The following is a 13033-nucleotide window of genomic DNA, read 5'->3' on the forward strand; positions in this document are numbered from 1 at the left end:
AAAGAAACATTGTTACTAACAGATATAATATACCAATAAGTTTTAAATAATGTACCTATGGTTGGAAGGGTTGATCATTTTTGAATATTGAGTTTGGCTCCAGTTCAACTTCCTCTTGTATCTAGAATCTGACGCTGTCGCAAACTTTACTCAGACTAGAATCTGGAATCATGTTCGTCATATGTACGTATATGTATTTTTCCACGTAGAAGGTATAAATATATGCTATGCGTATTGATGTTACTCACCACCAGGTGGCGCTACAAAATGTTACAGTTATCAAAGCGCCTGCAGATAATAAACTGTAATTACGAGACAGTTACGTATATTAAATAACAAATACTATTTGAAGGCGCTAAACTCTACATCGACATTGGAAATATAATTCACTTTAATGCAAATCTTACGAAAAGCGTGCGAAGCCGTGGGAAACAGCTAGTTGTTTCTATTTTCCTCTCAGCAGGTTGCCTTAAAGATCTGTAACTAAAATTATTTACAATTTTGAATATTGACAATTTACTATTTGAAGGCGCTAATTTATAATGTATATTTGCTTTTAAAATAAATGTGTGGTTGAACTAACGCTTGAGTGTTAAACCACTTTAGAATAAAGCACATGTGCGTGTAAAATGGCTATAACCATACACTTTTGACAGATTTTCTTGATCGTGGCAACAAGACAAACTCTACATCGACATTGGAAATATAATTCACTTTAATGCTTATACATGAGCAAATCTTACGAAAAGCGTGCGAAGCCGTGGGAAACAGCTAGTTGTTTCTATTTTCCTCTCAGCAGGTTGCCTTAAAGATCTGTAACTAAAATTATTGACAATTTTGAAACTCATACCCAGCTCATGAACCGAGTGTTCTATCTAAGCCTAACCACTACATAAAACTTCATGCATTGCGCAACTTTCCTGTATCTTATCCATGCTCTTTGAACTATAATTTCACAGAAATGTAATACGTCATTCATTACTTGATATTATATTTCGCTGATTTGTGTTCATATTGTTCCTCCACTAAGGCGAAAGTATCGTATCAGGTATTTTCTTTTCAGCAATAACTACAAACAAACATTAGATTTAAACGCGAAGAAAAGGCTATTAACAATTCTGCAAGTTTATTTTAACAATCGCAGGGTCACTCGAGATATAGCGAGGTCACAGAGGGAAAAGTACTGCGTAGTTCAGTAGCTGGTTACTGTTCGTTAATTGTAGCCATGCTAATCCTGTTTGTGCTATTGTGTTTAGTTGCTGCAATACGCGGTCAAGGCAACAGCGTATGTAAGTTTATTTTCACCATTTTATCACATGGCTACTGATCTAAACTCAAGTTATTCAATAAATTTCGATTTTGAAGTACGTTAAATATTTTGTAATTGTGTCTGGAACGTTAAGTATGAGAGTTATTTCTTTATTTCATATTCTTAATCGAGCCGCAACATATTATCAAATCAAATAAAAATCACATTTATTTCTACAAATTACTGAAAAAAAAAGAAACAGAAGTAAATATTTTATATTGAAAAAAGAAAACAAATTTAGCATTTTGATATCAAATGGTAATACAATATACAATAATAATCTAGTAAAACAATTCTAAATAGTTAACATTAAATAATTGAATGCTAAATAATATTAAAAACCCCTATACAACAAAGCAATAAATCCATACATCGAAATAAGAATATACCTAATTAACTCAGCAATAATGAATGAATTATTTTGCTACTTAATTTCTGTATAAAAAAACAATAGGAAAAAAGCCTACATGGGCCTCAATGGCTTGTGCGTAGACTTGTGTTGAAATTGTTAGGATTGGCAGTTTTATTTCGAGCAGTGAGTAGATTAATTAGATAGAAATGTAATTGAAAAAAGTTATCTGATGTAGAATAACTTATGGATATCAATTAGGAATTCTGATGATTATCGATAATGTAGAGAAAGTAAACAGATTAAATAAAAATAATGTGTAAACAAAATATTAATAAAAATAGGATAATTACTTATGGAAACGGATTTTTCTATCTTTAGTTTGGATAGGTGAGGAGAGGGGAGAATCACGTAGTCAGTTAGTCTATGTCCGTGTGTTATCCTCTGTTCTCTTTTGAAAATTCTTTAGTAGACTTATTCTTTAACATTGCCTCCGAGGTAATTGGAAATGTTTTGGAATTTAAATTAGTTATAGTTTTCGCTGCTGTAAGATCGGTCATTGTATCAGAAAAGCGCGTTACTAAGAGATAACTAGCATGATTAACAACTATTTTATAATGTATATAAAATCAAATATCTAAGCAATCATATGTCCAGTCATACCGCAATGTGCGAACAATGACCACTGCCCGCTGGATCACGCTTGTGTTGCCCAGAGATGTGAAGATCCTTGTTTAGGCACTTGTGGCTCAAACTCCACTTGCCACGTGAGGTTCCACATCCCTTCGTGCGCCTGCCCTTCAGGCTTCACCGGGGACCCGTTGACAGCTTGCTTTCCACAGGGTAAGTAAATACAGTATTGAGCTTTGCGGGGATAGAATATTTATATTGCAACTATATCATCGATTCATATTGTGTATGTTGAGTTTAGCTCCAGTTCACCTTCCTCGTAGTGCAGCTTCTTGAATCTGACGCTGTTACGGACTTGTTCAGACTCGTCTGAAGAGATCCATAATCTTCATTGTGCACCTGATGAAACAATGATAATAACCTCTTGATATAGATTACACTGTATTATACAGCCTATGTGTCTTTGAGGTCGCAACGTTGTAGAGTTCATTTTGAGCTTATCATCTCCAACTTTTGTTGAATATTTTCAGACTAACAAGATTCCAGATTCGGGTCTTTTTCGTTTAAGGGCCAGCACAAAAGACCCTAGCTTGCCTATTCAAAACAGATCACGCGATGCTTGCCCGCTGCGCAGCGCTTTGCGCTGCTTGCTCTTTTGGAAAAAAAAAATAACTCGAGCTTGCAAAGACCAAGCCCAGATCAACTCACCACGCTTTATTGAACAAGAAAAAGTAGACAGAACTAACGCGGGTTTCATTACAGGCAAAAGATAAGCGGCGCGTGTTTATAACTGATAAGACGAGTTTATACTAGAAGTAGTACCTGGACTACTGCCCTACGAACTAATAAAAAAAAAAAAAAAAAAAAAAAAAGCGATTAAATGCACTGTCAGTCAGGTATAGTATGTTAGTAAGGTGCTGGCCCTTAAACGAAAAAGACCCCCAGATTCTAGTCTCAGTAAAGGTTTGTGACAGCGCCAGATTCTATATGCTACACAAGAGGAAGGTGAACTGAGCCAAACTCAACATTCAGAAAGAATCAACTCTTCCAACCATAACTACGTTAATTTAAATTTATTGGTATATTGTTTTTTTAGTAATAATGGTTCTTTAATATGTTTAAATCACTTTCATTACATTGAAATTCGGTTTTTTGAAGAGATAATTTCAAGGAGAAATTCGTAAATAAGAGAAAATTCTAAAAGAGTCTTGAATTGCTGACCGTCAAGTAATAATTCATTTTAAGGGTATATTAGTCATCAATTAAGTTATTCTTACATTGTCTTGTTTAATAATAGATCATGACAAACAACAATTAGAATCCGAAATTTTGGATTGTTAGGGTTAAGGATGGATTTAAAACTTGTGTATTTAAACTCATAGTGAATTTAGTGTACGTAATATTTAAAAATTAAGATGTTAACTCTCCAATCGAACTCGGACTTTCATAGTCACGAAACGGCGCCAAAAGAAACTCTTACTTGGATGGTAATCTGTCCTAAATACTATGATGATAATTACGAAAAAATCATATATTCATTTAGTAATTCTACATCAAGTACGGAATCTCGTGACTGTGAAGAATCCTTATTCATGCATAACAGACAAAAACACAGCTGTTATTTAAATATTTGTTTTTAATTAATAATTACGTGTGAAATCAAATAATAGTCGTAGCCTACTTGCAGTTAAAAAAAGTTATGTTATGCAACGTATAAGCATAATATTCATTACGGAAGATGTCCAAACCTACAGATAGATAAATTTTATTTGAATTGTGCTTAAAGTATTAAATTATTTCAGTTCGATATATGAAGTAATTTTCTGTATTGCGAGCACCATACTACGATCTGTATGATACAGCTTCAGGTATAATATTATAGGATAAGTTTAAATCATATGTGTTTAATGAAATTAATTTCACATACAGTCAAACACATATTGATAAAATAAAAATGAACTTAATCATCTCAGTGCTTATGTAGAATTATTGTATCATCCATATACATGTATATTAGTCTGGACGTATAATCAACCAGACTAATAACGTAAATAATAAATAAAACATGACATAAATAAGTTGAATTGTGATACACCTTTACTATGATTATATAAATGTATTAATTATGTAAAACAATGTTTAATAAATTATCTAATTATTATTATTTAGTTAAGTTTTATGGTTAACATGGTTTTGTTATTTCGCTTTCTTGTTTATATGCTAGGTAAAAATATTTACTGGATTTACCAACTTCGCGAAGACCTATTAACAAAATTTTAATGTCTCTGGACTGTATGGCAGTGCAATATACATTCATAATATTAATAAAAATAATAATAACATTAGCAATTGTATTTTAAAAATGTGAAAATAAAATTCATTGTGTATTTAAATCATCTTATGGGCAACCAAGATGGCGACGAGAAAATTAAGAAAAAAGGTAATTTTTGAACAAAATGAATATGCTGTTATATAAATATCAGAAAACACAACCACCTGAAAAGTAATGGTTGTTTGTTTAGATTGCGACAATTATACATTACAATTATAGCACACACCGATGTTCAGTACAGCCGCAGTGCACAGCCAATGACCACTGCCCGCTCGATCGCACTTGTGTTGGCCAGAGATGTGAAGATCCTTGTGTAGGCACTTGTGGCTCAAACTCCACCTGCAACGTGAGGTTCCACATCCCTACGTGCGTCTGCCCTTCAGGCTACACCGGGGACCCTTTGACAGCCTGCTTTCCACAAGGTAAGTACATACAGTAGTGAGCTCCGCGGAGATAAAATATTTATATTGCAATGATTATCATTTGTGTATGTCGAGTTTAGCTTCAGTTCACCTTCCTCGTAGTGCAGCTTCTTAAATCTGACGCTGTCACAGTCTTGACTCCTGATATCTGGAGTCTTGTTCTTCAGATGAGATACATAATCTCGAGTGTGCACCTGATGAGACAATGATAATACCTCTTCACATAGATTACACTATAAATGTAGTCAATGTGTCTACAATGTCGAAACGATGTAGAGTTTGTTTTGAGCTTATCATCTACAATTTTGTTGAATATCTTCAGACGAACATGATTCCAGATTCCAGTCTGAGTAAAAGTTTGCGACAGCGTCAGATTCTAGATGCTACACAAGAGGAAGGTGAACTGGAGCCAAACTCAATATTCACTAAGAATCAACTCTTCCAACCATAGCTACTTTAATTTAAATTGATTGGTATATTATATCTTTTAGTAATAATCTTTCTTTGATAGGTTTAAATCACTTTCATTTCAAAAAATAGGCGTTATAACACAACCACGATGAACGGCCAGAGGCTGCTAAAAGCTTAAACACAACCACCTGAAAAGTAATGGTTGTTTGTTTAGATTGCGACAATTATACATTACAATTATAGTACACACCGATGTTCAGTACAGCCGCAGTGCACGGCTAACGACCACTGCCCGCTCGATCGTGCTTGTGTTGGTCAGAGATGTGAAGATCCTTGTGTCGGCGCTTGTGGCTTCAACTCCATCTGCCAAGTGAGGTTCCACATCCCTTCGTGCGCCTGCCCTTCGGGCTACACCGGCGACCCTTTCACTGCTTGTTTGCCTCAGGGTGAGTACGAATACATAATGAAGGAAACAGGATTATTCCAGACATTTGCCATCATTCAGTGCTATATAAAATCAATAACACTACGTTTCGAGATCTGCAATCTATTCTCTTCTTCAGGTAAATCTAACCTAACACATGATTACAAACTAGGTTTAAATAAACAAAAAATGCCAGAGTGTCGTGGCACACGTAAGTCAGGAATCACAACCACCATGTTGTAGGTCAACTTCACTAACTCTAAAACATGCACTTAATAAAAAACTAAACACAACATTAATTATCGTAACTAAACCATCAGTTGTAGATGGTTGGCCGGCGAATGCAGACCTATTGTGACATGTATTGTTTAATTCAGTTTTAATAATAATATGAACCTAGTTTTTTTCAATTTTAACCTACTTTGTAATTATATGTTAGGTCAGTTATTTACATGAAGAAGAGATCAGATTGCAGATCTCGAAACGTAGTGTCACTGATTTTTGTGTTACTGAACGATGCAAATGTCCGGAAAATCTTGTTTCCTTCACAATCCTTCCATCGCAAAATACAAACTTTAGACAAAAAATACACAATGGATTTGTAGGTTTCATTTTGGCACTATAATATATTTTTGTAAAATATTCTTAATGTGAAGGACGATGGTTTTGGAACCCAGTAAAGTGTTTATTCCCATTTCAGGAAAACGCGGCTTTTGAATAAATAGTGAACGGAAAATCATAATTTGCGGTAAAACATATTTTAAGCGCCAAGGCTTAATAAAGAAGTAGTACGCATTAAAGTGGGCACCTTTTCTTGACAAAGGAGTCCAAAAATAGTACAGTTATCGGGGAGAAAGCAAACATCCATATTGCATCTCGTATTCATTCATCGAACCTGGAATTTTTTTAACGTAACGAACCCTCTATCTGGATTGCGCTAAAAATTCTTAAGGTGTATATGAAATGAATATTGGATTTATTGGAGGCAAAATTGCAAGCATACTGTTATTGTACTGGATTTATACACGTTGACAAAATTAAGAGTTTTGATCATTACGTAGCAAAGTAAATAGATTAAATACCAATATCTTGCCTTTTATATGCGTTCTGTGCATGTATTATAATAATTGTAAGCACCACCTCAGGGGCGGTCTTACTTTCGAGGCCGTACGGGTAGTGGCGACCCCGAGGTACCCTAGCTAATGCTCCAGATCCCTTCTCTTCTTGTTCTGGAGGCCTATGGCTGGCACACTTTTCTATGTGTCAGCCTATCTTTCTTCTTCACTCTCTTCTATCTGAGGTAAACTTCCTCAACCCTTCGATTTAGTTTTCCTTTCATTTCTCCCACTAGGGGCCAAGCCACGGTGGAACAGCATAGGCCAGGGCTGAATGGCTGGTGGCAAACCAGTTTGTACTATGCGGACTCTGGATACCGGCGACCCTCCAGTTTAAAGCAGCTTACCCAGACATGCGGGGCTCTGTCTGGGTCGACCTTCCATTCCCTAGCTACTCGTGGGAACATCATGATGAAAAACAAAAACAAAAACCAAAACCAACCAACCCTTGAAACAGCTCCTGAAGCTGTTTCTAACCTACCTCTTCCTGCTGAGGTAGCTCCTGAAGCTACCTCGCATACACCATCACCTGGTAACACAACTCAAGAGGTTGTTATGCCAACATCCCTACCTTCTCCTCAACAAAGTGCCTCAGGAACACAGGAGGTTCCAATGCACACTGAAGCTCCCATACATGGTAAGGCTTTATCTGAGGAAGGTAGTACAAGCGCTGAGGAAGCAAAAGCCTTTCAAGATATAGAAGATCAGCTCCTCAACAGCCCAAGCACTCCCATGTCTACAGGTACGCTGGATGATGCCACAGAGCAACTCGGCAACCTCAGAATGAAGAGGCCTAATCTCACCACTGCTCAAAGGAGAGAAGCACTAAAGGCTAAACTTCTTGAAAAGGGTGAAGCTTTTGACCCTTCCAAGTGGAGGAGGGGGAAAAAGAACCTAGAACGGCAGGAGGTCTCAACTCCGGGCCCAACTGCGGGCACCAAGGCGGGGGAGGGGTCGGCCAAACGCCCCAGAGGCACCTTGGCCACCCCACCCTCCGCTGAGGGGCCCGCAAAGAAGGCTAGGAGGGTAACCCAAAAGCCGGAAGCCCACGATCCCGAGGCCTCTGGTAGCACATTCAAGGCTACCTACAGAGAGGTCGCGGCGATCAAAATCCACCGGCTTCACCAGATGGCTGATGGGGCTGGGCAGGGATCAGGTTAAGCAAGTGATTGCCTTGATCACTGGACACGGCCACTTCAGGAAACACCTAAACACTCTAGGTTTACGAAATGAGGACTCGGAGTGTAGACTCTGCAATAAGTCTGAAGAGACTGCAAAACACATAATACTGGACTGTGAGAGATTGGGAGCAAGGAGAAGGGCTCTTTTCGGTGATAAACAACCAGGCGACGAACCAGATGCTAATATCGGGGAAAAGCTTCTTAGCCTAATTAAGGGCACAAAGATAGGCTTACCCCTCTAACATCAAAGGGGCACACAATAAGCTCAGGTTGACGTGTGAGGATCTGTGAATCCACCCCAATACCCCAACGCAAAAAAAAGCACAGATATTCGTTTTTCTGGAATAGGTTAAAAGAAATTGATATTCAAAGCCATTATTGTTGTCTTGTCATACATTTTCATTTAGGATATTTAGGCAGAACTTATCGCCTATTTAACATGCATGCAACTTTTATCATATAATTAAGAAACGAACCAAAATTTAATCTATAAAGTATACCTTCATTGAGTTACCTACCCGACCGATGTGTATAAATTGTGTGTGTGTTTTTTTTAACTCTATTCGTTATTATGGGAAGGCATAATAAAAACATTTTGTTTTTAATGGTACAAATCTGGAATTTTTTCATAATACTTTTAATAAAAACATGAATTGTATCACCAACAAAGTCTTATCCAACAAACACATCTCGTGTTGCGTACGTCATTCTATATTAAACAAAAAAAGTTAAAGGGCATAATTATTTTTTTAATTTGAGTTCAATTTTTAGTTCAAATCGCATATAATTAAGAAATTATAAATATTACAAATTTATTTTGTAATCGCTAACGCATTAATGTTTTTAAATTGTATTTATTTTATTTCAATTCCAAACATTACAAGTGTTTTATTCAATGAATGTAACACTGTGTCATACTTCATTATTGTTTCATGTCCCAGACCCTCCAGAGAGTTGCACACCCCCCACCAGAAAGGTTTACAGAGTTCACAGTGCTCAAAAGGTAATTTGTGGTTTGTATTGTAGTGTAGTAGTTATTAAAACCATCTGGATTCACTTTCATAACAAATCATGTCTTAATTTTGGGCATCTATTCCACGTTCTGTTTTTGTTAGTTTTGAGTTTATTTATTAGGTTAGGTTAGGTTATGATATTTTACCGAGGGCAGGAGAGGAAGAATGACGTAGGCCTAATGCATTTTTAGTCCATCATTGTTGTTGTAACGGTAACTTTATCCTAAACTAGATATTATCATGGACACAGCTCGCACATTTTGAAAGATTAAATCCCTTCTTAAAACAAAGTTAAAGTATTTTATGTACTATGAAACGTCAAAGAATTATTTATTCCCAAAATATATTTTACAAAAATATACAATTAAATGAAGATAAATGAACATAACCTAACAATGTATAGTTGGATATTGTTTTGACCTTTTTTAGATTTTACAACAAACCAAGGAAAGCCTGACAATAGAGGTTAGTTATTAATATCGAGTGCAACTGTTTTAGATTAACTGGTACTCTGCAGTTTTGCACTGTCTGTCCATTGGCGAGAGATTGGCAAGTATCACATCCAAAGAAGAAATGAATTTAATCAAAGAAGAGATATCCAGAACAGGTAAGTCTTGCGGTAATTATTCATGTGTATTTATAGGTGTGGATCGTATGTGCGATCGCCACTTAATGTGAAAAAAAAAAACAAAGATCAAGTAAAGTAAAATGGATTTTTACATTGAAACCCTTCGTAATGTTCAACCTAGGAGCTGCAAATTACTTTGAGTGTGCAACATTCACAAGAACTAATCATATGCATGCTTTAGTTGGATTCTCTTAGTCTGAATGTTAAATTTAGCTCCAGTTCACCTTTATTTTATTGCAGCCTCTTGTATCTGACGCTGTCTCAGACTTGACTCCTGGAATCTGGAGTCATGTTCGTCTAAAGAGATCCATAAATAAAGTCTTTGACGAAGAAGCTTAAATTGAGCCTTTACATTGTTTCGACATCAAAGACACCTAAACTACAAGATACAACAATACAGTGTAATATATGTTAAGTGGCAGTCTCATTGTCTCATCTGGTGCACTAAGGTGTTTCTGACTCGATCTCATAGCACGGCGGGGCAACCGGGTTTTTCTACACATAACGTAGCTATGGCAGAAAGGGATTAAATTTGAACATTAAATGTAACTGAACAATTAATTATTACTTGGACAATTCGCCATTAAAAGGAAGGAGAACTGGAACTAAATTTAACATTTCAGTTGAATCTCCCCTTCCTTCCATAGCTACGTTGTGTGTAGATTTTGTTAGACTACACACCAACCGCAGTAATGTTTGGATATGGTTATATTGATGGTTTTGGTAAAAGCCGTTTATTTTAATATATTTCTCTCACAGTATTTAATTATGTAAATGTAATAGTAAAATCCAGTTTTACTCTGAACTTTCAAAAAGTATTATTAATTCAAGCAATTATAAATCTTTGCAGGCATTCGAAATGACCAGTTCTGGACGTCCGGAAACAGCTTCGTGCTGGGAAAATGGACTTGGTTTTCTACTGGGCTGCCCATTACGTTCGTAGACTGGGGAGCCGGAGAGCCCAATAACATCAATAACAATGAAAAGTGTGTACAATATCACGAAAGGAACAGAACCGGCTACGTGTGGAATGATGTCACGTGTGTCGGACTGAGCTACCCAATATGTGAACATTTTGAGAAATAAGTTATCGATGTAAAAAATATATATTTATGTATCAAAGAAAATAAATTTTTTGGGTAAATTTGGATTATGCATTCTACTCATTGGTGACGACTTTTCTATTTGGGGAATAATTTCTCCCATGCCTTGCTGCTAATATGGGATTATACTGATAGTTAGCATTAAAATAAAACTCTAGAAACATTAGATTTTAGGACATTTTAAATAATATATACAGTGCTCTTCAAAACTTTACTCTGTTGCAGTTTTACAAGAATGGCTTTTAGTAAAATTTAATTTGAATCACCGTTTAACATGATGGTATCAATGTTGTTTTTTTGAGTGAGGCAACTTCACAGTCTGGCAGTGCTAAAAAAAGGTTCCTGTAAATAAAGTAACGGAAATTGCATGGCTGTTGATGACCAACTGAAGAGCTTAGACAGACTATGATCACCTTCATAAACCGCATGGGAGGAGGAAGAGCATTGGTGAGATGAGGGGATTCGCGAGTCTCCCTCCATCCAGTATAATAAGCGGCCACCACCACAATCGAATCATCGATATTCGTGATTATCTAAAATACCGAAACCAAAATATTACACCGAATTAAGGTTCAAATTACAGTACACATACAGCTGTTTTTATATCTAAAAAAGTAATAACTTATTGATGAATAAAAATCTATCTAGCTATGTGTATTTATAAACTGTAACATACACAACAGTGCAATATTTAGATACATTTTATTTAGAATTAAGCTTTAACTTAGAATTACTTTTTACTGTTACTACTTTTTAATATATTTAGATATATTTCTTCAAAATATTGAAGAATAAACGTGTCTGATAGATTTTGGCACAAATAACTCATGTAGGTAGTCTACATCGCTATTTTATTTGCCACCATATCTCAAATACCATATTAAAGATTTTACTTTGTTTGAATTGATTATGATCAATATTTTTATTTAATACATTAAAAAGGGATGGAAACAACGAATTATAAATAACTATAATTAGAGTGTTTTTGTATTAGATGGTAGGCTATATGTATTTCTATTCAATAATTTAGTACGCCTTGGTGGCCGCTTACTATACTGCAACCTAAACGATACAACGGAATATTCGAAGACTCGACAGAACGTAACAAAAGTCAAACATAAGGGCAATCCAACTGCCACTTGAAATTTTGTCCCAAAATAAGTAGAGTTCTTGCTTGGTTCAAGCATGACCTATATACCTAGAAGTCATTAAGGAATGCCAATCCAGTATCCAGTAATCCAGTAATCTGGATCCTTGGTAGAGAGAGTTATCGCATATACTAATAGACAGATATGACAACATTTTAAGAAATATCTGTCGGGTCCCTATAAAACAGAATTGGGTCCAGAGTAGAGCCTTATGACACTCCATATGTGACAGTCTCATTCTTGATACCATAACGATTTAAAATTTATATTTTACATTATATCAGTCAGGTAAGATTTCAAACATTTAAAACAAAGCATGATATTCCAGAAACATCGTTAAAAGCTTTAACTGACTATTTTTCTATACGTCAATCAATTTGAGTGTTGCGTTAAATTGAGGTATTTTACTCTGTTGTCGAATGACGAATAGTAAGGATAGTAAGAGGAGATTACAGGTTGCCTCTTAACCAAGAACCAGTTGCACTTATCATATGTACTTTCAACTCACCAACCATTCATAAAGAAGTAATATTGATCACTGTTGGTCATATTGGTCGTTGGTTGATTAAAATTCAACCAATCACGATCAATTTTGATCCCAAATCTTCTCTCTCACCGCAAAGTATCTTTCAGTTCACAAGCCAGTCATAAAAAGCAATTTAGATCACAGTTGGTCTTATTGGTCGTTGATTAAAACTCAACCAATCACGATCAATTTCGACCCCAACTCCTCTCTCTCTCTCTCTCTCACCGCGAAGTACCTTTCAGCTCACCAGCTAGTCATAAAAAGCAAAGTAGATCACTGTTGGTCACATTGGTCTTTGGTTGGTTTGGTTTCAAGAAATCACGTTAAGTAAGGGCAGTCCGAACGGTCCCGGACCGATCGAGTCCCGAACAAGGAAAAACCGATGTCGCGACCGCTCCCGTCCGACGCGACCGCGAGATTCCCGCGAGCGGAAATGCCGAAA

The 13033-nt window shown here is 36.1% G+C and overlaps 1 protein-coding gene across 2 annotated transcripts; it reads left to right on the forward strand.

Moving 5' to 3' along the window:
* Positions 1–1056: 1056 nt before the first annotated feature.
* On the forward strand, positions 1057–10964 carry LOC124353555 (keratin-associated protein 10-7-like). 2 transcript variants are annotated; one of them, XM_046803446.1, is made up of 7 exons: positions 1060–1289; positions 2316–2501; positions 4857–5042; positions 5714–5899; positions 9115–9176; positions 9685–9793; positions 10665–10964. In XM_046803446.1, the coding sequence occupies exons 1-7, from the start codon at positions 1226–1228 to the stop codon at positions 10898–10900; spliced, it is 1029 nt and encodes a 342-aa protein (XP_046659402.1). In that variant the 5' UTR covers positions 1060–1225; the 3' UTR covers positions 10901–10964. The 2 variants fall into 2 exon arrangements, with proteins under 2 accessions (XP_046659403.1, XP_046659402.1); XM_046803447.1 differs by lacking the exon at positions 4857–5042 and having other exon boundaries at positions 1057–1289.
* The last annotated feature ends 2069 nt before the right edge of the window (positions 10965–13033 follow it).

The sequence above is a fragment of the Homalodisca vitripennis genome, chromosome 2, assembly GCF_021130785.1.
Source record: "Homalodisca vitripennis isolate AUS2020 chromosome 2, UT_GWSS_2.1, whole genome shotgun sequence".
Classification (NCBI taxonomy): Eukaryota; Metazoa; Arthropoda; class Insecta; order Hemiptera; family Cicadellidae; genus Homalodisca; species Homalodisca vitripennis.